General features: G+C 44.9%; 1 protein-coding gene across 3 annotated transcripts in view; it reads right to left on the minus strand.

Moving 5' to 3' along the window:
• The window catches only part of CDC7 (cell division cycle 7), a 79,611-nt gene that overhangs the window by 48,325 nt on the left and 4,670 nt on the right, over positions 1 to 26,616 (minus strand). For all 3 annotated transcript variants that reach the window (XM_040360052.1, XM_040360054.1, XM_040360055.1), the window contains exons 3-5: positions 19,208 to 19,343; positions 16,625 to 16,718; positions 9,105 to 9,247 (exon numbers count right to left, since the gene is read on the minus strand). In XM_040360052.1, coding sequence (XP_040215986.1) covers positions 9,105 to 9,247; positions 16,625 to 16,718; positions 19,208 to 19,343 — 373 coding nt within the window. The remainder of the gene's footprint in view (positions 1 to 9,104; positions 9,248 to 16,624; positions 16,719 to 19,207; positions 19,344 to 26,616) is intronic.

The raw sequence follows: 26,616 nt of genomic DNA on the forward strand, positions 1-26,616 counted from the left end.
TGCTCAACCTTTTTTTACCAGGTGCCCCTCACAAGGCGGTGGCGAGGTGGGAACAGGATGTAGGAGCGTTTGAGGATGAGCAGTGGGAAGAGGCCTTGCAGGCGGTTCCCGCTTGCTTCCTAAACGTGGCACAGAGACTTTCACAGCTGTACATACTCCTACGGGTTCATTACACGCCGGCCAGGCTGGCGAGGATGGGACTGGGGGTAGACCCCTGCTGTACTAGATGCTGTAGAGACCATGGAGATCTCATTCACCTCCTGTGGCGGTGCCCGAAGCTCCATCTGTATTGGGCAGGGGTGGTGGAAACGATTAACAGGGCCTTCCAGGCTCAGGTTCCTTTGGAGCCCAAGGTGTGTCTCCTGGGGATTACGGAGGGTCTCCTGGCAGAGGATATACCCAGGCAGGCTATAGGTAGAGCTCTGTTTCAGGCCCGCTTGTTAATACTGAGACACTGGAAAGACACAACCACCGACAGTGCAGGAATGGGTTAAACAAATGGGAGTTACTCTGAGGTTGGAGAAGGTGGTGTATCAGAGACGGGGGACTAGCGGCAAATATGAGAAGTTATGGGCCCAGTGGCTTGACACTCCTGGACTTGCCCCAATAGATTCGGTATACGACAGGTTATTTTAGAACCCTTTTCAGCCAGGTTGGGAGCAACCTTATAAGCCCCGCAGGGGGAGGAGACGGGATTTGTTCCAGGGAATTTTACCATGATGCAGAGTTTTGAATGTAGTACAAAGTTTTGTTTTATGTGTACTCTCCCATGTGATTTTCAATGTGAATATGCTCTGGAGACTGTAAACTGTTTTTTTTTATATATATATGCTCAATAAAAACATTTGTTTGAGAAAAAAAAAGGTCAATTCCTTCACCCGGCTCCAGACAGGCTGCACCTGACAGCATGGAGGTTGAGAGGATTAGGCTGAGAGAACAAGGTTGCTCCCAAGAGGTTATAGCGACTCTTATGCAAGCCAGGAAGAACTCCACAAACTCCACCTACACTACAGTCTGGAAAAGATTCATCCTAATGGCACAACTTAAAGGCTGGGATTCCATCTCTCCAGATCCATCCCAAATCCTGGAGTTCCAGCAGTCGGGCATTGATAAAGGGCTAAATTCAAGTACCCTCAAGGTACAAATATCCGCCCTGTCTGCCAAAACAGGCACTAGATGGGCTATGCACCCTTTGGTTATCCAATTCATGAAAGCCTGCATGAAGATCAGACCTCCCAGAAGGCCATCCTTTCCTGCATGGGATCTTTCGGTGGTTCTAGAGGCCCTTTCCATCCCACCTTTTTTTCCCCCCATTTGATTCAATTTACCTGTGGGACCTGACTCTAAAGTTGACTTTCCTCATCGCCATTGCTTCAGCCAGAAGGGTGTCAAAGATCCAAGCTCTTATGTCTAAGGAGCCCTATTTAGTTTTCCTGCCCGACAGAGTGGTACTGAGGCCTTCAGATCGTTTACGAAAAATAGCCTCGACCTTCCACTACAACCAGGACATCATCCTTCCATACCTTACTAATGGGAATGGCGAACCTCACGCTCTGGACATTAAATCCACTATCTCAAACTATCTTTCAGCTACTACTCACCTTCGGAGGACGGATGCCTTCTTGGTTATTCCACACAGAGCCAGACGTGGCCAAGCAGCCACTTCCCGTATCATCGCCTCCTGGCTAGTCAAAACTATTAAGGCATACTCCGTTTAACAACTAGCAATCCCGGAAGGCATCAGGGCGCACTCGACCAGGGCAGTTCTGCACTTTAGAGAATAAATACTATTTGCATTGAACCCTCCCAGACTGGCGAGTTATTTCCCAGTGTGTGCTGCCATGAATGCGTCAGGAAAACGGAAAATTGTATACTCACCTTTCCGTAATTTTCCTTTCCTGATGCATCTTCATGGCAGCACAGAGGCCCACCCTGCTGTTCGATGATATATACAGAGAATGGTGCGGGGTGTTCCCTCTTCATGAAGATGCGTCAGGAAAGGAAAATTACGGAAAGGTGAGTATACAATTCCCCCCCCCCCCCCCCCATCAATTTTGGCCAATGTGTATTCTGCTACATATATTTTTTTTGTTCCCAAACACACACACACACACACAAAACAAAATAAGCGCAACTGATTGGTTGGCACGCAAAAGTTATAGTGTCTACTAAATAGGGCATAGATTTATTGCATTATTTATTGTTTTACTAGTAATGGCGGTGATCAGTGATTTTTTAGTGGGACTGCGACATTGCGATGGACAATTTCGGACACCCAACTGATATTTATGACACTTTTTTGGGAACCAGTGACATTACAGTAATCAGTGCTAAAAATATGCACCAACATTGTGCTAATGACACTGGCAGAGAAGGGGTTAACAGTGTTTACCAAGTGTATGCGCTGCCTGGGATAACACACAGATCAGTCTTCCTGCATAACAGAAAGACAAAATCTTTGTCATCCCTTCAGAAAGGAGATCTGACTTATTTACTTCGGCAGATCCCGATTCTGTCTCTGTGGGGAACAGAGTCCGTCAAACCCTCTCATTGGCTCCCCCGCTGGCCAAACAGAGCCATGAATGAGCACAACGTACAGCTACGGCGATTCGGCTGGTCGGCAAAAATAGGATTTTTAATAACGGCTTACATGTAAAATCCTACAGTCTTTAATCATTACATAGTGGGTTGTATAGTTCAAAGTTGATTGGACACTGGCACAACCAATGAAGACAGGCTCCCCTCTATATAACCCGTCCCAAAAGGGAAGTACCTCAGTTTTTATAGCAAAGCAATACGTAACCCAGAAAGAGGGGCGGGACCTCTGTCCTGTGGTTTACAGGCAAGCTATTAAAACTCCTATTTTCTTTATCGTACACCACGGGACACAGTCTCTAATCATTACATAGTGGGACGTCCCAGAGCAATGCTCAATATGAGGGGAGGGAGACACAGATCAAGCAGAGCGCCATCGAACGAGAGGCCCTTTCCCGCTGCCTGCAGTGCACTATGCCCGAAGGCAGCATCCTCATGTCTTTTTACACCCATTTGGTAGAATTTGGTAAATGTATGGACTGAAGACCAAGTTGCAGTCTTATAGATCTGAGTCATCGGAGCCTGATGATGCACTGCCCAGGAGGCACTTATCGCCCTGGTCGAGTGTGCCTTGACAAGAAAAGGAGGAATTTTATTCCTTAAACCATAAGTTTGAACAATCATTCGTCAAATCCATTTAGAAATGGTCGATTACGATGCTGCCTGGCCTTTTTTGGGACCATCTGGCAGAACAAAACATCTGTTTTACGTATGAGCAGTTACTTGCAGATAAACATTCAATGCTCTCACTACATCTAGAGTGCGCAATAATTTTTCCCCGGCTGACTGTGGCTCAGGAAAAAAAAGGCGGAAAAATAATATCTTGATTTAAATGGAACGGCAAGACCACCTTAGGAAGAAAAGTAGGGTGGGGCCGTAATACAATTTTGTCTTTGTGACAAACTAAAGAAGGATCTTTACAGGAAAGAGCTGCTAGTTCAGATACTCTCCTCCTAGCAGAGGAGATGGCAACCAAAAAGGCAACTTCCGACAGATAGGTTCAAAGGGCTGCTTCTGCAGGCCCAACAAAACTAGATTTAAATCCCAAGGGCACAAGGGAGGTTTGACTGGCGGATTTACCCGCAACACCCCCTGAATGAATGCCCTGACTAGTGAATAAGATGCCAATGGTCAATGAAAGAAGATCGATAGAGCCGAGATTTGACCCTTAATAGTACCGAGGGCAAATTTCATATCTACCCCCAATTGAAAGAAGGCCAGAACCCTACCGATGACATATTTTTGAGGGTTCCATCCTCTTGATTCACACCAGGAAACATATGCCTCCCAGCTCTATAATAAAATAAGCCTGGAGGCCGGCTTCCTAGCATTAATGAGAGTAGAAAGAACTGGACCCGAGAGCCCCCGTTTCTTCAGTATGTAGGTTTCAACAGCCAGACCGTCAAATGTAGCTTTTGTAAGGAAGGATGGAACACTGGACCCTGTAATAGCAGGTATTGGCAAAGTGGGATAATCCAAGGTTTATCCACCGCCGTCCTTATGATCTTGGTGTACCAGGACCTTCTTTCTGGGCCAATTCAGGGCCACCAAGAGCACTGGTATTCCTTCTTTGATCTTGCAAAGAAGTCTCTGAAGGAGCGGAACTGGAGGGAATGCATAGATCAGGGAAAACCGATCCCAGGGAATCATTAGTGCATCTGTTCCATAGGATAGAGGATCTTTTGTCCTCGATACGAAATTGTCTAACTTCCTGTTGAACCTGGAAGCGAACAGGTCTACGTCCGGGGTCCCCCCCATTTCTCGCATAAATCCTGAAAATGTCGGGGTGGAGAGACCATTCTCCAGGCGACAATTGCTGGCGGCTCAGGTAATCCGCTTGCCAATTTTCCAATTCTGGAATGAAGATCGCAGAAATACAAGGAATATGAGCTTCTACCCATGCTAAAATCTTGTTCACCTCCCTCTGAGCATTCCGACTCCGGGTGCCACCTTGGTGATTAATGCAAGCTACCGCAGCAGCATTGTCAGATTGGATCCGAACCGGGTGACCGTGTAACCTGTGTGTCCAGGTTCTGAGGGCTAGATATACTGCCCGAATCTCCAAAATGTTGATGGGTAGGCCCTTTTCGGACTTGAACCAGGTACCCTGTGCTGAGACTTCTTCCAGAATTGCTCCCCAGCCCAACAGGCTGGCATCTGTAGACACTATCTTCCAAGTGACTGGGAGAAAGGATTTCCACGCTCACAAATTCTTGGTGCTTAACCACCAACTGAGTCTTTGGCGCACCTCTGGGCATAGGTGCATCGGCCAATCTAAAGCCTGGATCTTTCTGTTCCAGGCCGCCAGGATACTGCTCTGGAGTAGTCTTGAATGAACCTGGGCACACAGAATGGCTTAGAAAGAGGCCACCATTTCCCCCAGCAATTTCATGCAAAGGCAAAGACCAGAGGCTTTAACAATTTGACCTTTGGCTCTGGAAGGAATACTTTGGTTTGGATTGTGTCCAAGACCATGCCCAAATACTCTACCCTTCTCCGGGGCTGTAGTGAGGATTCCTGGAAGTTTAGGATCCAGTCTAAACACTAGGTATTTTACTGTACCGAGTACACTGATTTAACTGTGCTACTGACCGTTCTACCAAAAGTAGATCATCCAGATAGGCCATCACCATTATGCCTTGCGTCCTTAGCTTTGCTAGAAGTGGGGGCCAGAACCTTTGTAAACACGCAAGGTGCCGTAGCCAAGCCAAAAAGGTAGAGCCATAAACTGATAGCGGCGGTGTTCCACAGAGAACCTTAGGAACTTTTGGCGAGCAGGATGAATAGGCACATGTAAAATATGCATCTTTGATGTTTATTGATGCCAAGAATTCTACGCCTTATAGGGTGGAAACCACTGATCGAATGGTTTCCATTCGGAAATGACAAATGTTTAGAAACTGATTTAGAGTTTTTAGATCCAGAATGGGTCTGACGTCTGTTTGGTTCAAAGAGATTTGAATAGAACCCAGAGCCTTGTTCTTTTAGGGGAACTTCTTTGATTACCTCTTGGGACAGCAAGTGATCCACTGCTTGGCAAAAGGGTTTTCTTTTTAATGGATCTTTTGAGACATTTGTGTTTAGGAACCGTTAAGGTGAAATCTCCAGGATTCTATTTTGTATCCTAGGGATACCATGGGAATCACCCATTTGTCCTGGATCTCGGTCTGCCAAGCTGCTGAAAACTGCCGAAACTGGAGCGTGAGGCATCCGGGATGCCTGTAGGATAGAATCTCGCATGACATTGACCGTAAAAGGCCTTAGGCAGGTTCTCCCAAAGCTTGAGCCGATCTGGAGGAAAATCCTTAAAGGGGTTGTAAAGGTTAATTTTTATTTTCTAAATGGGTTCCTTTAAGCTAGTGCATTGTTGGTTTACGTACCTTTTCCTTCGATTTCCCTTCTAAAAACATTTTTTCTTTGTTTTTGTTGTCTGAATTTCTCACTTCCTGTTTCTCCTCAGTAAGTTTTTCAGTAAGCTGTTCTAAATGACTTTCCACGGCTCGGATGATGGTGGAACGCTTACTGAGGAGAAACAGGAAGTGAGAAATTCAAACAAAGAAAAAAAACATTTAGAAGGGAAATTGAGGGAAAAGGTAAGTGAAACAATGCACTAGCTTAACCACTTAAGGACCGCCGCATGTACATTTACGTTGGCAGAATGGCACGTACCTGTACGTCCCCGCCTAGACGTGGGTCGGGGGTCCGATCGGGATCCCGGCGGGAACCTGCGGTGGTGCCCGTGGCTGTCCGAGCGATCTGGGATGAGGGGGCGGCTGTTTGTTTTTGTCCTCCCCCTCCGGATCGCTCCCAACCAATCCGCACGCTCCCCCGTGTGTCACTTCCTCTGCCTGTGTAAACACAGGAAGAGGGAAGTGATGTGATCTCTCCTCTCGGCGGTATTTTCAACCGCCGCTGAGGAGAGAAGACATCACACAGTGAGTCTGCACATCACTACACTGACATCAGGACACACAGGCACATTAACCTCTTGCGATCACCCCCCCCCCCCACCCCCCTGTCACAGTGTCACTAAATGCAGTGATCATATATGTACTGATCACTGCATTTAGTGTGACAGGCAGTTAGTGTTAGGTTCAGGGTAGCCCCCGTACCCCCCCTAATAAAGTTTTAACCCCTTGATCACCGCCCTAGTTAACCCTTTCACTCCCTATTGCCAGTGTCACCAAGCGATCATTTTTCTGATCTCTGTATTAGTGTCGCTGTTCCCGCTAGGTAGCTATTTTTTTTTTATTGCGATTTTTTTTTTTTACTAAAGACATGTGGCTGAATACATTTTGGCCTAAATGTTTGACTAAAATTTTGTTTATTTGATTTTTCTTATAACAAAAAGTAAAAAATATTGTTTTTTTCCCCCAAAATTTCGCTCTATTTTTGTATATAGCGCAAAAAAATTTAATCGCAGAGGCAATCAAATACCACCAAAAGAAAGCTCTATTTGTGGGAATAAAAAGAACGTGAATTTTGTTTGGGAGCCACGTCGCACGACTGCGCAATTGTCTGTTAAAGCGATGCAGTGCCGAATTGTAAAAACCCCTTGGGTCATTTAGCAGCATATTGGTCCGGTCCTTAAGTGGTTAAAGGAATTTAGAGAATAAAAAGACAAACCTTTACAACCCCTTTAAGCCCGTTTCACTTGTTCCTTTAGGACCCGACACATACCCACAGCTGCCACAGTGCCCACCATCACAAAGGAAGATTTAAGTAAATATTTTAGCTTCTCAGAAAAATCTTTAAACACCTGAGCATTGTCAACTGAACATGTTATGTTTTTGTTTACACATGAAATGGCTGCATCTACCGCTGGTAGCTTCCATTTTTTTCGTAAACTTTTCCTCCATAGGATAGAGAACATCAAATTTCCTAAGAGGAAATACGATTCTCCAAGAAGGGATGAACCGGAAAGGAGCATGCAGCTTGTGGGGACTTTAATGAACCCAGGGAGGAGACAGGTGATTCAGTTAACCCTGCAGAGGGCGACTTGAACATGGAATGTACTGCTTCAGCATAACAATACACCTGCAATTTTAAAACCTGTAAAGCAGAAAATGGTACTTCTGATCCATCCGACTGCTCAGCATCCATATCCTCTCAAGGCGCCACATCCTCATCAGATCTTTCTGAAGAGGGATCTAGAGCTTCGCTTTTTATCCCTTTACGGATTTAGCGATTAATCTTCAGTGACATATGCAGGAGCTGGCACAACAGGAGAGGCCACTATTCCTGACAAAGGCAATGGCTTATCCTGAATGGGTGCTTCCGATTCCTCAGGAGAGGATAATACCTGGCTAGAACGGTTAGAGCCCTTCATGAAGTGGCAACAGGCATCGTGCCCTGACCGAGTCCGGCACCCTGAAGAGACATCCTGTGCTTTGCAGAGCGGAGGAAGTGTGCTGAACTGACACTGAGCTCTCGTTTCCTGACATGGTAAGTGAAACTCCAGCTCTTTACACCCTCTAGTGGTGGTTTACAGGCAAGACACTACTCAAAAAGGGGAAAGTTTCTTAAGTGTTTAAAACTTAGACCCCCCCCCCCCCCACCCCACTTACCTTATCCACGCCGCAGGACTGCTGAAAATCAGACAGTACCAATCTTCCCCCATCACGGCAGGTAGTGTTGTGCAACCTTCAGGGGTATGGGGTCCTACTTAAAAGGAAACCTCTTCCCTGGGCCTTGTAAAAGACTGCCAAAATACTTTTGCGCGTTTAAATCTGCAAAAGTGCTGGATCCCAGTGCTCCAGAAAGACATTACAGGCACCGCCTCGGTCTTCTGCGAGGCTCGGGTACCATTCAGGCGTACCATTTGGCGTATTTAATAAGCACTTTGGATGGACCCAGTGGCGTAGCTCCTTAACCCCCGGAGGGTTTCTTCAACAGAGCTTCTTAGCACATCCTTCTTGTGTCCTTCTCCTTAACACTGGTGAAAAAACTGAGGTACTTCCCTTATGGGAGGGGTTATGTAGAGGGGAGCCTGTCTTCATTCTTTGTGCCAGTGTCCAATCACCTTTGGTGCACTATACAACCCACTATGTAATGATTAAAGACTCTGTGTTCCGTGGTGTACGATAAAGTAAGTTTATTTTCTATAGGCTGCTAAAAAAAAAAAAAAAAGTAGTGTTCATTGCTCGTTTAGTCTAGGGGCCGAGGATTAAAAGAAGAAAATACTTACCTTACTCCTCACGCCTGCAAGCTCCCCTTAGCCCCGAGACTGGTCCCCTGCAGCTGCTCTGGCTCCAGTTACACTACAGTCTCCTATGTTATTGTAACAAGGCACAGAGGTTCTTCATAAAGACTGAAGCTAGGAATCAAGTTTTAGGAGTAATCTATATGCATTATATCCAGAGGATTTCAGAACTGGCTCCCAACAGGAAAATCAGTACATGAGCTGCATTTATAGATACACAATTTATTGTAGCCAATCACATCTGATGATGGTAAAAAAAAACATACAATATGTACATATGACAAGACAATAATGTTCCCAAACTTACTGCTTCAGTTTTCTGTTATATAAGAAGTTGCTTGGTTTAACATCCCGGTGAACAATCCCAAAGTAGTGTATACGTTTAAGTGCTTTAATTAGGTTAAACACATACTCCTTTGCTTCTTGAAAGCTTAGAGAATGTAAAATATCCTATAAAAAAAAAAAACACAAGAGAAACAGAAAAATGTCAGCAGAACAAAGACAGACATTTGCAAAGTGATAAAAAAAAAGGGATTTTTAATACAGCTTACCTGTAAAATCCTTTTCTTGGAGTACATCACGGGACACAGAGCGGCATATTCATTACTATGTGGGTTATATGGAGTACCTTCAGGTGATGGACACTGGCAATCTCAAACAGGAAGTGCCCCTCCCTATATAACCCCCTCCCATAGGAGGAGTACCTCAGTTTTGTAGCAAGCAGTATGCCTCCCAAAATGTTTCCCATAAGAGGGGTGGGAGCTCTGTGTCCCGTGATGTACTCCAAGAAAAGGATTTTACAGGTAAGCTGTATTAAAAATCCCTTTTTCTTTCTCGTACATCACGGGACACAGAGCGGCATATTCATTACTATGTGGGATGTCCCAAAGCAATGCTTTACTGAGGGGAGGGAGAAATCTTCCCAAGACACAAGGATTTAATTCAGAGATACTCTCAAATAATAATAAATCCAACTTAGTCGAGAAAAAATTAAACTTAAATTTAAATTTTAACTCAAGGGTGCCCCCGATTCTGAGGGTCTTAAATCGCAGCCCGCAGCACTGCCTGCCCAAAGGCTGTATCTGTATTCCTTCTTACGTCCACCTGGTAAAATTTTGTAAACGTGTGGACTGAAGACCAGGTTGCCGCCTTGCATACTTGAGCCATAGAGATCTGATGGTGTGCTGCCCAGGAGGCGCCCATGGCCCTGGTAGAATGAGCCTTTACTGACAAAGGAGGAGGCAACCTCTTCAAGCCGTAGGCCTGAGTAATTAACTGTTTAATCCACCTCGAGATGGTGGATTTTGCAGCTGCCTGCCCTTTCTTGGGCCCATCCGGTAGAATGAACAACACATCTGTTTTCCGAATCTTCTCTGTAGCTTTAAGATAGGCCTTCATGGCCCTGACAATATCCAAGGTATGCAGCAACCCTTCCTTTCTGGAAGTGGGCTTCGGAAAAAAGGATGGTAATACCAAGTCCTGATTCAGGTGAAAACTGGATATAACCTTTGGTAAAAAGGAAGGATGAGGACGGAGAACCACCCTGTCCTTATGCAGAATAAGATATGGCTCCTTACAAGATAAGGCTGCCAATTCTGACACTCTTCTGGCGGAAACTATGGCGACCAGAAATACCAACTTCCTTGTTAGTAACACCAAAGGAACTTCAGCCAACGGCTCAAAAGGTTGTTTCTGTAGAGTTGACAGAACAAGATTCAAGTCCCACGGACAAAGTGGCGACTTCACCGGAGGATTAATACGCAAGACCCCCTGAATGAAGGTCTTAACCAGCGAGTGGGTGGCCAGCGGCCTCTGAAACCACACTGACAAAGCTGAAATCTGTCCTTTGATTGTGCTTAATGCCAGGCCTTTATCCACTCCTAGCTGGAGAAAACTTAACACTCGATCAATGGTATACTTGCGGGAAAGTCATTTCTTGGACTCACACCAGCCTACGTAGGCCTTCCAGACCCTGTAATAAATCACCCTGGAAACCGGCTTTCTAGCCCTGATCAGGGTAGAGATTACCTGCTTAGACAGCCCTCTACCCCTGAGAATCAGGGATTCAGCCGCCAGGCCGTCAAATTTAGATGCCGTAATGCAGGGTGGAGGATCGGGCCTTGCGAGAGTAAGTCTGGCCGTAGAGGAAGCGTCCAAGGATCTCCCACTGACATCTTTAGGATTAGTGAGTACCATGCCCTTCTGGGCCATGCTGGAGCTACCAGGATGACTGGTTTGTGCTCCACCCTGATCCTGCGTAACAGGCGGGGTAGCAACTGTAGCGGGGGAAAGGCATAAAGAAGTTTGAACTGATGCCAAGGGCAAACCAACGCATCGGCTCCGCAGGCCATAGGGTCCCGTGTCCGGGACATGAACCTGTCTAGCTTCTTGTTGAATCTCGATGCCATGATATCCACGTCCGGCATTCCCCACCTCTGGCAGATTATCTGAAAAATTTGCGGATGCAGAGACCATTCCCCTGGCGACAGAGTCTGACGACTCAAGAAGTCTGCCTGCAGGTTGTCCACCCCGGGAATGAATATTGCCGATATGCAGGGCATATGAGCTTCTGCCCACTGGAAAATCAAGCTCACCTCTCTCTGAGCTGCCTGACTCTTGGTTCCCCCTTGGTGGTTTATATATGCCACAGCTGTGGCATTGTCCGATTGTATCCTCACCGGGAACCCCTGCAATTTGGCTGTCCAAGCCTCGAGGGCTAGCCGAGCAGCTCTGAGCTCAAAGATATTGATGGGTAACTGCCTCTCCGCCTGTGCCCAAGTACCTTGGCGAGTGCAACCATCCAAGATCGCTCCCCAGCCCCTCAGGCTGGCATCTGTGGTCACTATCTTCCAGGCCACAGGGCTGAAAGATTTTCCCTTCAGTAGATTCTGAGGATTTAACCACCAGCACAGACTTTGCCGGACTCTTGATGAGAGTGGCAAAGGAAATTCCAAGGCCTGTGGCCTCTTGCTCCATGCTGACAGAATGGCTGCCTGTAGGATGCGAGTGTGGCTTTGAGCGTAAGGTACCGCCTCGAACGTGGCCACTAGCTTGCCTAGTAGTCGCATACATAGGCGAATAGTTGGTTCTTTTTTGCTTAGAACCAGATGGATCAAGTCTTTGATGGCCTCGACCTTTACTAGAGGCAGGAACACTCTTTGCTGTTCTGTGTCTAACGTCATGCCGAGGTATTCCAACCGTCTTGTGGGTTGGAATGCTGATTTTTCTCGGTTTAGGATCCAACCGAACCTCTCGAGGTACTGAACCGTGAGGGCCACTGCTCGTTCCAGGCAAGGAGACGAGTGATCTATGACTAGGAGGTCGTCCAGGTAGGCTAGGACCGTGACCCCTTGGACCCTTAGGTTGGCTAGGATCGGAGCTAGGACCTTTGTGAATACCCGGGGGGCCGTAGCCATCCCGAAAGGGAGTGCCACAAATTGGAAATGGCGCTGGGCCACTGCAAAGCGGAGAAATCTTTGATGTGGCTGAAAAATTGGCACATGAAGGTAAGCATCCTTTATGTCTATGGACGCCAGAAAGTCGTCCTTCTGGAGTGCAGCGGCTGCTGACCGAACAGATTCCATCCGGAAAGAACGAACCCTTAGGTAAACGTTTAAACCCTTTAGGTCCAAAATTGGCCTGACATCGCCATTGGGCTTTGGAACGGTAAACAGATTGGAGTAGAACCCTAGCCCTTGTCTTGGGCTGGTACTTCTACTATCACGCCCTGGCAAAGCAGATGATCCAACGCCGCCAGTAAAGAGGCCTCTTTTGTTGGATCGCTCGGTACCCTTGACTCCTGATAATGAGGTGGAGGAAACCTTAGCAACTCTAATCTGTAGCCTGTGGCCACGGAAGACCGGACCCATCTGTCGGGGATATCGGCTTCCCAAACCTCCGCAAAAAGACGAAGCCTTCCCCCCACCTTTGTGGGTGGGGGCGCCCCTTCATAAGGCAGACTTAGGGGCTGGCTTACGATACCACTGCTTCTTGCCCCCAGAGGCCTGTCCCTGCGACTTATTGTTAAAGTTTGATCTCGCAGGAGGCCGTCGATACTGCCTGGAATTGGAGGGCCCCGGAACAGGGGAGAGATGCCTTTTAAACGCAGGTCCCCGAAACTTATTTTTGACCGGTAAAAGGGTACTTTTGCCACTCGATATAGTCTGAATATATTTATCTAGATCCTCTCCGAAGAGTCGACCTCCATGGAAGGGAAAACCTGCCAGAAGCTTTTTGCATGGGGGCTCAGCCGCCCAGTTCTTCAACCATAAGAGCCTTCTCATGTGTACTAAAAATAGTGACAAACGAGACGCCTGTTGAATGGAGTCCTTTATAGCATCCACCGCAAAGCACAGGGCTCTAGGAATATCCGATAAAGACATTCCTGCCCAACAGGCAGAAGAGTTAAGCATCTGTTTTGTCTGGTCTGTTAACGCTTGACAAACCCCAATAGCAGCCACTGCTGGCTGTATTACTGCACCTGCCGTAGCAAAGGATGCCTTTAAAAGTGTCTCAAAACGCTTATCCACCGGTTCTTTAAACATCTGTATGTTTTCCACCGGGCAAGTTAAAGATTTGTTTACACAAGAGATGGCGGCATCCACAGCTGGGAGAGCCCACCTCTTGGAAAATTTTTCTTCCATAGGGTAGATGGTGGAAAATCTTTTAGGTGGTAAAAAGATCCTATCTGGTCGTATCCAATCCTGAAAAATCAGTTCCTCTAAAAGAGGATGGACCGGAAAAACAGCGCTGCTCAAAGGCGCTTTCAATGAACCTAAGGATGATACCGCCGAAGCCTGAGGCTCCGGTAAGGGCAACTTAAATGCCAGGCGGACCATGTCTGTCAATGACTGAATCCACAAGCTCTCTGCATGGGAGGCCGAGACTGGCTCCTCATAAGTAGACTCCTCATCCCCTGAACCCTCATGGTCCTGGGAATGATTTTCCTGAGCTTCTAATTCTCCGAGGGAGAGAACCTCAGCATCTGGGGGTACACCCCTAGGTGACGGAGACCTAGTCCGCTTCTTGCCCGACATGGAATTGACTATCATAGTTGCCAATCTCTTCTCTAGTCCCCCTAAGGAAAGGGCTAGCATTTCCTCTGTGACAAACACAGGGTTGGGTGGATCTGAACTAGCCTCAACACCAGACCCCCCTAATGGCTCAACCAAGGCACCCACTACTGGAATAATTTGTGGGGAGAGTACAGGCATATCCCGACTCGAACCTTCAGAATCTGAGGGGGAACCCCTTTGTCCTCTGGCACCTCTTGCCATTTCCCCTGATCCTGATGCTTTGGAAGCCATGGTACAATACCGAGGCACCCCTACTTACAACAACTGACTGATGTAGGTAGGAGAAAAAACTATGCGGTTTTAAGGGGACAGTAGTAACAACTAATGCCCAAAAAACCCAATGGGGAGACCAATATGTGTTCCCTATTTTTTTTTTTTTCAATTATGCATATATATATATATTTTTTTTTTTTTAATTTTTTGGATCCTGAGTCCCTTTTTCTACGGAATCACATTGTCTCCCCACAAGAGAAATTGCAAGAATCCACCTGCTGTAAGGAAATGTTTAGGCTAGATTGAAAAGCTAGTTCTGTTTGTCAGAACTGCAATACTCCCTTGCGCCACCGGGTGCCACTGTGCATCAGGCTTGCACTGCTGCCGCTCTGTGTCCTCCTCTCCTGAGCTCAGAAATGAACTGAGCCAATACAGCACAGAGGAAGGGCCGCCCCTTCCTTTTATGAGATCCAACGTCCCGCCCCCCCCCCTTTAAACACAGCGCGAATTTCGTCTTTTTTTTTTTATAAATCGCTGTGCACGCGCCCGCGCGCGTGCCCGTGTCACGGGGGGGCCATGGTGGAAGCAGCATGCTGCAGGGACGCAGGAGAGAAGACAAGACACAGAGGAAACATCCGCACAGCACCCGGCCAGGTAAGAACCTTCCGGTAGGCGCAGACACCTCCCTAGTTCAGGGTAAAGAGTAGGCACACACTAATACCCCACCTAGCGCCCAGCCAGATAGAACCTGCAACACAGACCAGGGAGATCACACATATGGGGAGTAAAAACACAGACCATCCTGTCTTACACAGACATAGTGGCCCCAGACTGCCAATGCAAGAGCATACTCAGGCAAACTCCCCCAAAAGATCCCCCCTGGAGAGCCTGCTGCCGAACCAAGTTCCGCAGACCCCCCCTTTCTTACCTGCTCCATGCCGCAGGACCTTGCACAGCAAGTGGTCCAATCTTCCCCCATCTCCGTGGGTGGCGTCTAGACCTTCAGGCCCTGGGGTCCTTTGAAGGAACCCACTGTCCTGGACCCATATAGCATCCTGGCAAACAGGGACTTCAGGCACCCCAAAGGGTTCTAAGTCCTGGGCCCAGGATCCAGCTCTCTGAAAGAGAAGCATTATGGGCAAAACCCCCTAGCTAGGGGCCCGGGTACTGTCCACTTTGGCTCTGAGGCACCTTGGACAGATCCGGTTAGCCTGCCTTGATCCCAAGGATGTAGAGACAAGCTATTCCATGACCAACACCTAAGACACTGGCGAAAAAACTGAGGTACTCCTCCCATGGGAGGGGGTTATATAGGGAGGGGCACTTCCTGTTTGAGATTGCCAGTGTCCATCACCTGAAGGTACTCCATATAACCCACATAGTAATGAATATGCCGCTCTGTGTCCTGTGATGTACGAGAAAGAAAAAAAAAATGAATGTTTAAGGTGGCATGGGCACCTGAGTGGTTAATGCTGCCTCTTCCTCTCCTAGTAGGATTAATGCTGTAAAAATGGATTGTACACTTTCAAAAGTTTTTTGTCGTTTTAACTAGGGTATTAGTGTATATTTCTTGTGTAGTGTTTGCCTTATCTTGTAATGATGGGCTGAGGCCCCGTACACACGACCGAGGAACTCGACGTGCCAAACACATCGAGTGCCTCGGCGAGTTCAGTGTGGAAGCCGCCGAGGAGCTCGGCGGGCCGACTTTCCTCATTGAACAACGAGGAAATAGAGAACATGTTCTCTTTTCGGCCCGACGAGTTCCTCAACGGGTTCCTCGCTGAAAAGTGTACACACAACCGATTTTCTCGGCAGAATCCAGCTCCGACCGAGTTTCTGGCTGAATTCTGCCGAGAAACTCGGTCGTGTGTACGGGGCCTCAAATGTTATGGATGCAGTTTGTAGGTTTATGGCTAATTGATTCCCCACCGTCCATGTAATATACACACACACACACACACACACACACACACACACACACACACACGTTTAGTAGGTTTTCTAATTCGTTCTTCACTAATCTGTCAATGTAGTCTTGGCAAAAGAACCCCTTGCTGTTATGGCTTAGCCGATTAGAGCGAGACACTGAGCCTAGAATATTGCGTTTTTTCACAATATTCTAATTTTCTGAGATTGTGGATTTGGGGTTTTCATCACAACTACTAAAAATATAACCAATCACGCCATAACTGTTGCAATGTTTCACAAGTGCTGAATTTTTGAAATACTGGTATACAATTGGCAAATGTTCCAAGAATGCAATAGGTCTTCTCCCACATACTGCACCATAATACATTGGTGTGAATAAGCACTACTGAAAAACAAGCAGATTTTCCTATTACACCTGCAATGGAGAACAGCTGCTGCATGAGGGTGCATCTGGTGTGGACAAACTCATGAGTCAGAAGTCAACAGGGCAACTGTGTACTATTACAATACTATTTTCCAGAGAAACCTACCTTTAACATTGGGTTTCTATGGTCTATACAGAAAAGTACTCAATGCAACCAATTTAAAATGCAAAAAAATAAACACTTACCACAAAACATTCATGCTCCAAATAAGGCATAACTATAACCACATGATCATTTTTTCTAAAACAGTATTTTACACCCATGACGTTGTCATCTCCGCTAGTAAAAAACAAACAAAAAAACACATGCATCAATCTCACACAAAATGAATAATCATTGTCAGATACTGGAGATATAGTCAAAATCCACAAGCAGCTGAGCAGTTTATTGTATTGTTACAAGGAGAGCCTCACAAGGGAAATAATTTCTAGTGTAACAGTTACTATGCACTCTCATAAGATATAAAAGATTTGTAGCGGTCAGACAATCGCAACTAAATAGCGTTTTTTCATCCAGTTCCAAAACCATGGGCATTCATATGAAAAAATGGGCCAGGCGGATAAAAAAAAAAAAAAAGGTAGGTAAGTATACAGATTAGGCAGGATAGATAGGAGTGGGGATGGAATATTGAAGTATAGATCTAGTTAGGGTTTTCTTCCACTTTAATACCCTGTTTCCCTGAAAATAAGCCCTACACCAAAAGACCTAGCGTTATTTTAAGGGTTGGCTGCAATATAAGCCCTACCCTGAAAATAAGTCAGGCGGGTCACATGAGCGATGTATTAAGGTATTTTCCACAACAAAGTTACAAAAAGGACTTTAACCAAGGTTTATTTTTTTGAGTTGACAGGGGGGGTGCCACTGTCACATGACATTAAAAAAAGTATCGGTTATTAGTATCGGCGAGTACTTGAAAAAAAAAAAAAAAGTATCGGTACTTGTACTCGGTCTCAAAAAAGTGGCATCGGGACAACCCTAGATATGGCAAATAGCATAGCTTCATTTGGACGATCACAGGACAGCACACACCACTCCCTCATCCAAGATGGAGAGCCATGCTGTCAGGATCAGCATGGAATCCAGGCAACCGAAGGGATGTCAGAGTGGGTGGGACATGTTTCGGAGCATGCCCAATTGTTACTTTAAACCTAGAGGGAGCAACTAGGCATGGTCTGAAACATGTCCCGCCCACTCGGACGTTCCTTCCGGTTGCCTGGATGGCATGCTGATCCTGACAGCACGGCTCTCCATCTTGGATCAGAGACAGTTTCCCACTGCTGGAACTTCCACCTGCTGCCTTCTTTACTCTCAGGAAGCATCCCTCTAAACCAGGGATCCTCAAACTACGGCCCTCCAGCTGTTGCAGAACTACACATCCCATGAGGCATTGTAAAACTCTCACATTCACAGACATGACTAGGCATGGGAACTGTAGTTCCAACACCCTAGAGAATAAAATGGCAGTCATTGCAATACTTTTTGTCACACAGTATTTGCGCAGCGGTCTTGCAAGCGCACATTTTTGTTTGAAAATAAAAAATAAAATAAAAAAATCACTTTTTTTAATAAAAAAAAAAAAAAAAAAACAAACACAAAAAGACAACAGTAAAGTTAGCCCATTTTGTTTTATATTGTGAAAGATGATGTTACGCCGAGTAACATGTCACCCTTCAAAATTGCGCCCGCTTGTGGAATGCCTACAAACTTTTACCCTTTAAAAAAATTCTACGGGTTGCATGTTTTGAGTTACAGGAGGTCTAGGGCTAGAATTATTGCTCCAACGATCGCGGCAATACCTCACATGTATGGTTTGAACACCATTTTTATATGCGGGTGCTACTCACATATGCGTTCGCTTCTGCGCGCAAGCTCGTCAGGACGGGGCGCTTTGAAAAAAAGATTTTTTTTTTATTTTACTAGATTTTTATTTTTACACTGTTTAAAAAATAAAAAATTGGGTCGCTTTTATTCCTATTACAAGGAATGTAAACATCCCTTGTAATAGAAAGACAGGTCAAAAAGACCTCAGATCTCATATTTAGACTAAAATGCAATAAAAATAAAATACATTTTGCCACTTGAAAAAAAAATTATAAAAAAATTGTCCCTTTAAGACGTATAGGCAGGAGTAACGTTTTGACGTCGCTTCTGCCCTGCTAGGGTATCTTGCCCTCACTCGTATCCATACCCAGCGCAAGAAAGGACCCGATCGCCTCCGCCACTGCCGACGGCATCCGGTAAGCGTCCCTCTCGCGCCGCCGATAACGGTGATCTTACGGCAAATCCACTGCAGAGACCTCCATTATCGTTTACAGGACCGCCGCCTGAAGATCTGTTGTGGCAGCAGCTGCTGCCATTACCGAGATTATCCCTCTTCAAACTAAGGATGTATATAGTCGTGCGTCGGTCCTATAGAGTGTGCTTCCCTTTTCTAAAGTGCTGCATTATTCACATTTCAAGAGAGAGTCATATACGGTTTGTTAAAGTCTCCTTGTTATCCAGAGCGCCCTATTCTCCACACTCCTTAAAAGAAAGATATAGGCTACAGTTTGAACCTCCTGAAAACAACTGCCCAAAGTTCTGATATCACAATTTTTAGAGACACCAACCTGAAACAAGCAGGCAGCAAGTGAAATCAGAACAGTCGATGTGCATATTTTCTGAAGCCAGTTGATCAAAAGGACCGATGTAATATCCAGCATTCTTAACAGGAAAAGTCAGAACAAGTATCACACAATTCTGTACAGTATCCTTTCAAATTGACTTACCCAGCCACTGTAAGACACTGCAGTTCCGCCGCTATTCGTGTGGGGTGACTTGTAGGGATTAAATGTTTCAGAGCAAATTTCATATCCTCTCCCGACCTTAATCTTGCAATAGCCAAATACACAGAACTAAATGTACCTAGAAAATAATAAATATTCAGTTACTTCTTGGGGGGAAAAATAAATAAATGCAATGGTCTGTCAGCAGTCAGGTAAGTTAAGTACCCAACAACCTGGATTTTTATTTTTTAAGGGGTATGTGCATGTTAACCACTTATAAAAAACAAGGTGCAATCAGCGCAAATATATAGATCAAAAAATTATGATATTAAAAGTGTATTTATGTGATACAGACCCCCAGGGTTCAGATCACTGGTAATGCCAGCTGAACACTAAGGGAAATTCGCAAAAATCCTAAGCAAGTAAAAAATAAAATAGAAAAAGTGCAGCGCAAAACTCAAATATATAAATGATACTGGTATACTCAAACACCAATACCATAAGTGTGAATATAAATATGCAGAAAAAAAAAAAAAAAAAAAAAAAAAAAAAAAAAATTATATATATATATATGTGTATATATATATATATATATATATATATATATATATGTGTATATGTGTATATATATATATATATATATATATATATATATATATATATATATATATATATATATATATATATATATATATATATATATATATATATATATATATATATATATATATATATATATATATATATATATATATATATATATATATATATATATATATATATATATAAAAAATTAAATACAATTCAAACAAACAGTCCAAAAGTCCATAAGTGTCAGAAGATGAGTGAATTAAACGAAAATAAATCTCCACCACGTGACAATCCACCAAAATTTTGAAGTGATCCCTCCACCGTTGTAGATGGCTACTCTCACCTTCATATATGGACCACTGAGTTAACAGATGGTCAATAAAGCAAATCAAATAGGCAGGTCATGAACAGGAACCAGGCTGATGTATTAGATCCTCATAAGACAACCAAACCGCAAAGGACAGGTGCATGTAAAGAGATAATCACATACTAAGTGCTCACTGTTGCAATGTGTGGATTTATTCTTTAAAAGAAGCAAAAGTCAGGCTACTCACATTTGGCCAGACAAAAAACGGCATGAAGTAACAATCTTTAGGAATGAACAGCAGATGAGCGACGTGATGTTTCAGGCTCCTAAACCACCGTTTCGGTGGTTTAGGAGCCTGAAACATCACGTCGCTCATCTGCTGTTCATTCCTAAAGATTGTTACTTCATGCCGTTTTTTGTCTGGCCAAATGTGAGTAGCCTGACTTTTGCTTCTTTTAAAGAATAAATCCACACATTGCAACAGTGAGCACTTAGTATGTGATTATCTCTTTACATGCACCTGTCCTTTGCGGTTTGGTTGTCTTATGAGGATCTAATACATCAGCCTGGTTCCTGTTCATGACCTGCCTATTTGATTTGCTTTATTGACCATCTGTTAACTCAGTGGTCCATATATGAAGGTGAGAGTAGCCATCTACAACGGTGGAGGGATCACTTCAAAATTTTGGTGGATTGTCACGTGGTGGAGATTTATTTTCGTTTAATTCACTCATCTTCTGACACTTATGGACTTTTGGACTGTTTGTTTGAATTGTATTTAATTTTTTATATATATATATATATATATATATATATATATATATATATATATATATATATATATATATATATATATATATATATATATATATATATATATTTTTTTTTTTTTTTTTCTGCATATTTATATTCACACTTATGGTATTGGTGTTTGAGTATACCAGTATCATTTATATATTTGAGTTTTGCGCTGCACTTTTTCTATTTTACATGTTAACCACTTGCCTACCAGCCAACGCCGATATACGTAGGCAAAATGGCACGGCTGCGCAAAGCAACGTACCTATGCGTTGCATTGAATTTGCTACTATACCCGCAGGACCCGATGTCTGCCGGGTGCCCACAATCCTGTCACGGAGCTGCAGAACGGGGAGATGCCTATGTAAACAAGGCATTTCCCTGTTCTGCCTAGTGACAGGACAGTGATCTACTGCTCATCGGGAGCAGTGATCACTGTCGTGTCACTTGTAGTCCACCCCCCCACAGTTAGAATCACTCCCTAGGACACACTTAACCCCTACATTGCCACCTAGCATTTAACCCCTTCCCGTGTCATTTACACAGTAATCAGTGCATTTTTATAGCACCGATCGCTGTATAAATGACAATGGTCCCAAAATAGTGTCAAAAGTGTCCACCATAATGTCGCAGTCACGGGGGGAGGGAATAAATAAATCACTGATCGCCCCCATTACTAATAATAAAAAAAAACATAACTGCCTAAACTAAGAAATTGTTTTTTTTTATATTTATTTAGGGGATAATTATAGCAAAAAGTAAAATATTGATTTCCCCCCCCCCCCAAAAAAAGTCAATTTTGTTTGGGTGCAACGTCGTATGACCTCGCAATTGTCAGTTAAAGCGACGCAGTGCCGAATTGCAAAAAGTGCTCTGGTCAGGAAGGGGGTAAATTCTTCTGGGGCTGAAGTGGTTAAACATTACCCAAGAAACAAAAATCTATAAAAATATACAATTAACATTCACATGCATACTAGCCAATTTCCAATTAAACATCCCGCAGAGGAATTTAAGTACAGTCAATTCTGTATTGTTTCTTGAAGGTAAAGACCATACAGAGAAGCCCCCTCTTTCCCTTGCTTTGCTACCAAGCAACGGACTTCAAACAGGCAGGTTTTCGGACACCTTACACACACTTGGTCAATAGCTCACCATATGGGGATGTTTGGAGAAGAATGATGGCTCCGAAACCTGCAGACATAAAAATCAGCAAAAGCAGTTCCAATAATTTTCCTTGACAGGTTTAATTTAAAGTGAATGTTTTTTTCACATGCAGGGCAAACAGGTTCACTTTAAATAGGGCCATACCATCAGCTTATATTTACTGTTGATTTATTTAGCTGGAAAGTGTAAAGAAAAATAAATCTGGGTATGGTGGTGCTTAGGACTTGTGACACTTTGAGATTGGCCACTCAGTGGTCTCATGGTTTAGGGAAAAGGGCACAGTGAAAAGAGTCCTCGTTCCTGTACAAGCGCAAACACGCAGAGCAACTTTCAGCCTGCCAGGGGACCTTTTTATTGATTGTTGTTTGATTGTACTCAAGGGCAATTCCAGATTGGAGAAAAGTCAGGATGCAATCCACTACATCAGGGATATGCAATTAGCGGACCTCCAGCTGTTGCCAAACTACAAGTCCCATCATGCCTCTGGGTTTCATGCTTGATGCTGTCAGAGTCTTGCTATGCCTCATGGGACTTGTAGTTTGGCAACAGCTGGAGGTCCGCTAATTGCATATCCCTGCACTACATACTTGCGAGATAAAACCCCTGACCCTCACACCAAGCAAAATAAGATTTCCAAGTTCTGTGGTAAGGCTTCCTTGAAGTTGTCCAAGCCTTTAGTAGACTAGGAAAGACCGAATGAGATCCACTTCCACCTGAGAAGCTAAATTCCTGGGGGCAGATCCACAGAGCAAGTACGCTGGCGTACTTTCAAATTTCAAATCCTCAAACCAAGATACGATGGCATCTGGGTTAGATCCGACAGGCGTATGGCTTCGTACGCCTTCGGATCTTAATACTTCCGCGTCTGCTGGGTGGAGTTCGTCGTTTTCCGCGTCGAGTATGCAAATTAGCCATTTCCGACGATCCACGAACGTACGCGCGGCCGTCGCATTCTCTTACGTCGTCTCTAGTCGGCTTTTTCCGGCGTATAGTTAAAGCTGCCGTTTTGCGGCGTATGGTTAGACTTGCCATGTTAAGAATGGGCGTCGTTCCCGCCTTTATTTTGAATTTTTTTTTTTGCGCAAGTCGTCCGTGAATCGGGATGGACGTAATTCACGTCTATGTTAAAAAAAAAAAAAAATATGACATCCTTGCGACGTCATTTAGCGCAATGCACGGCGGGAAATTTAGGGACGGCGCATGCGCAGTTCATTCGGCAAGGGGACGCGCTTCATTTAAATGAAACACGCCCCCTAATCGCCGATTTGAATTCCGCTCTGTTACGCCGCTTGAGATACACTACGCCGCCGCCGTAACTTATGGCGCGAATTCTTTATGGATTCGATTTAAAGCCAGGTAAGGTACGGCGGCGTAGCGCATCTCGGATACGATGCGCCGGGGGAGATCTTTGTGGATCTGCCCCCTGGTGTCTCCTTGATGAATTATGTACACCACCACCCATGGTGTTGGTTCAACTGGACCTTAGAGGAAGGCCCGTCAGCTGCATCGATTAATGCAAGGCAAATCGCTGTCAATCCCAGATGTTGATGGGCAGCAACCTCTCCTGTGGTGACCAAGTTCCCCTGATAAGAAGAAGTAATCCAGAACGCCACCAGAGCCCATCAGGCTGGTGTTCATCATTAGGAACCTCCGGGATAGAGGAATGGTTTTCCCATATCCAGCATTTGTGAGAAAATCCACCAGTCTTGGGATTATAGTCTTGGCGTGCTTTCACATTGCCAGCGCCTGCGGTAAAGCACTGCAAAGAAGCTGTTGGCAGCACTCGTTCTTTCACACTGGGATTGCAGCCGAGGCTTTTTTCAGGCACAAGAGTATGGATAAGTTCTATAAACAACTTCAGCCCCAGGTTTCATCCCCTTCCAGACCAAGCCATTTTTTGCGATACTGCACTGCGTTACTTTAACTGACAATTGCATGGCCGTGCGACACCGTACCGGATAAAATTGATGTTCTTATTTTCCCACAAATAGAGCTTTCATTTGGTGGCATTTGATCACCTCTGCAGTTTTTATTTTTTGCGCTATAAACAAAAATCCCAATAAGCGTAAATGAATTGGTTTGTGCAAAAGTTATCATGTCTACAAACTATGAAATATTTATTATTTTTATTAGCAATGGCGGCCATCAGCGATTTTTAGCAGGACTACGACGCACTGATTGGCTTCCGCTGTTTCCAGTCATAACGGGAGCAGACCGCCCCAGACGCAGCAATATACGTAATGAGCTCAGACCTCAACGTAATTGTATATTTATTTTTTTCTGAAATTTTATACTTGCCTGTTCTATGCAGTGGTTTTACACAGAGCAACCCCGAGCCTCCTTTTATCAGGTCCCCCGCAAGCGCTCAAGGCTCCTCCTCTTTTTGGTGTGCCACCATAGGAAGCTACTTCCTATTGACAGGAAGCACCCACATACAAAAAAGGTGTAAATGGCGCTGCTCGTCCTAATAAGAATTCAACAATAATTGAAATGTCTTACAAGGGCTAAAGAATATCAAGCAAGTACACTAAATATCATACAATTTTAATTAATGGTTAAAAAAAAAAATAAAAAAAAACACACATTGCTTAAAATATGAGCTCTGATATATATCCCCAATATTACATTAACCTTTTCGCTGCCAGAGCCATTTTTGCATTTTTTGCACACGTTTAAAAAATAATTTCAGCCCTAAAAATGATGCAACACCCTCAAAAAAATAATTTGCTGAAAGTAGACAGACACCCTAGAGATTAATAGCAGTAGTTCCATTTTTTTTATACCGCACGATATTACCGCAAAGGTCTAGGAAATGTAAAACGTCAGAAGAAAAAAAAAAAAAAAACTCACACACCAAAGTAAATGTTAGGGCAAACAAACTACCCAAATGATTGGCAAAATCCAAGACGAGGTTGCGTTGAGTAAATAGATAACCAACATGCCAAACCTTAAAATTGTGTGTGTGCGCGCACGTGCCGGTACCAGGGGCATGCGTGAGCTCAGCCCGAATGCTTTCACCAGACAGGCAGGAGTCTGCCTGCCAGTTTCACACACGATCCTGGTGGCTTCAGCCAATATATTATATGCGATACCCCCCGCTGTCAGGTCAGCAGCGAAAGGGTTAATGATGTCCTTAACAATGGCAGGTTTGAATTCTATTTGTAGCGCCCCCTTACTTTCAGTATGGGCACTACGCTAAAGTTAGCGGGGAATGGGAGAGTTACCTTGCTCCCATTCACCATTTGTTTAAATTTTGGGACTTCTGACCCAGTGGACATTTCTGGAATGACAGTCTGTGGTCCAGGGATGCAATGTCATCCATGGCCAGCAGTTGGCGCCAGAGGGGTTCTGGCAGAGTACGTTTCTCCAGCAGCCAATCAGAGTTTTTCCCTCGCGGGGCGTGCTGGAGAGGAGTAGATCTGTGACAGGTGTCATGTGTTCTAAAATCTTCGCAGGGTCCCCGTTCCAGGTGCGGCATCCACCTTCAGGGCGCGCGCATCCATGGACCCCACCGGCGTGGCCCACCTGGCCATAGTTGCAGACCGATTGGAACCTCATCCGGAGGTACAAGGGGACCCCAGTCAATTTTGGCTGGGTTCCCGATTCTATTGAAATGATCCCAGGCTGGGTGCCGTTCGATTGGGGAGTCGGTTTGAGGGGGACCCGGAGGCAGGTCATCCAACAGAGCCTGAACAAACCAATTGGGGATCTGGTGACCAGAGTACTGACAGGTAGGTTTGCTGTCATCTGGTGACCAATGCAGAAATCTACTGGGAGGATTCGCTCCATCTATCTAGCTGATATTGTAATTGACCTGTGGCAGAGGCCCGAGCCGGGTCTGTGAGAGAGCCCCGTTGCTCCCAGAAATCCTAAGTGACATCTCGGCTGCCAGGCCTGTAAAAAAGGGTCTGTCCGGGGGCACTTTACCCACTCAGTTGGAGTGGCGACGAGTTACAAATTGGTACTTATGCAGAGCAGTACTGACTGCTCCATTTAATATCCAGGCCTGATACTGCAAGGTTCTTCCTCTCTCTCTATTCATCAACTTTGCCCTTCCCAATTGATGTTGATGTTGGCCTGGAAAATAAAGCATCGGAGAAAACCCTTTATTCACTGTCTGGACCTTCGCTCACTGTTTGTCTCTACAATTACACCCCTAGACAACGCCAGGGCAACTTAATAGGCCGATCCCAAATCAACCAGCGGCTCCTTCGGGGGTAGCGCTACATATTTTATGAAGGAATTTCATATAAATGAGAATAGATGATAAAAATAAAAGGTGAAGGGTATTTTGGACTCTTCACCTGCTCCTCACTGGCATGGAGATGCTGTCCGCCGGCCTGTATATAGGGACCGGCGCAAGCGTATATATGGTAAACCTACACGATTTAGGAGATATTTACAGTACCTACAGGTAAGCATTAATATATGCTTACCTGTAGGTACAAGTAGTGTAACCAAGTTTTACAACCACTTGAAGGTGGCAGCATAATTTTATCAATTGATATGAAGACTCCCTGTCCTGTGATGTAAAATAGCAAAGAAAAACACA

This window comes from Rana temporaria, chromosome 7 (genome assembly GCF_905171775.1).
Source record: "Rana temporaria chromosome 7, aRanTem1.1, whole genome shotgun sequence".
Classification (NCBI taxonomy): domain Eukaryota; kingdom Metazoa; phylum Chordata; class Amphibia; order Anura; family Ranidae; genus Rana; species Rana temporaria.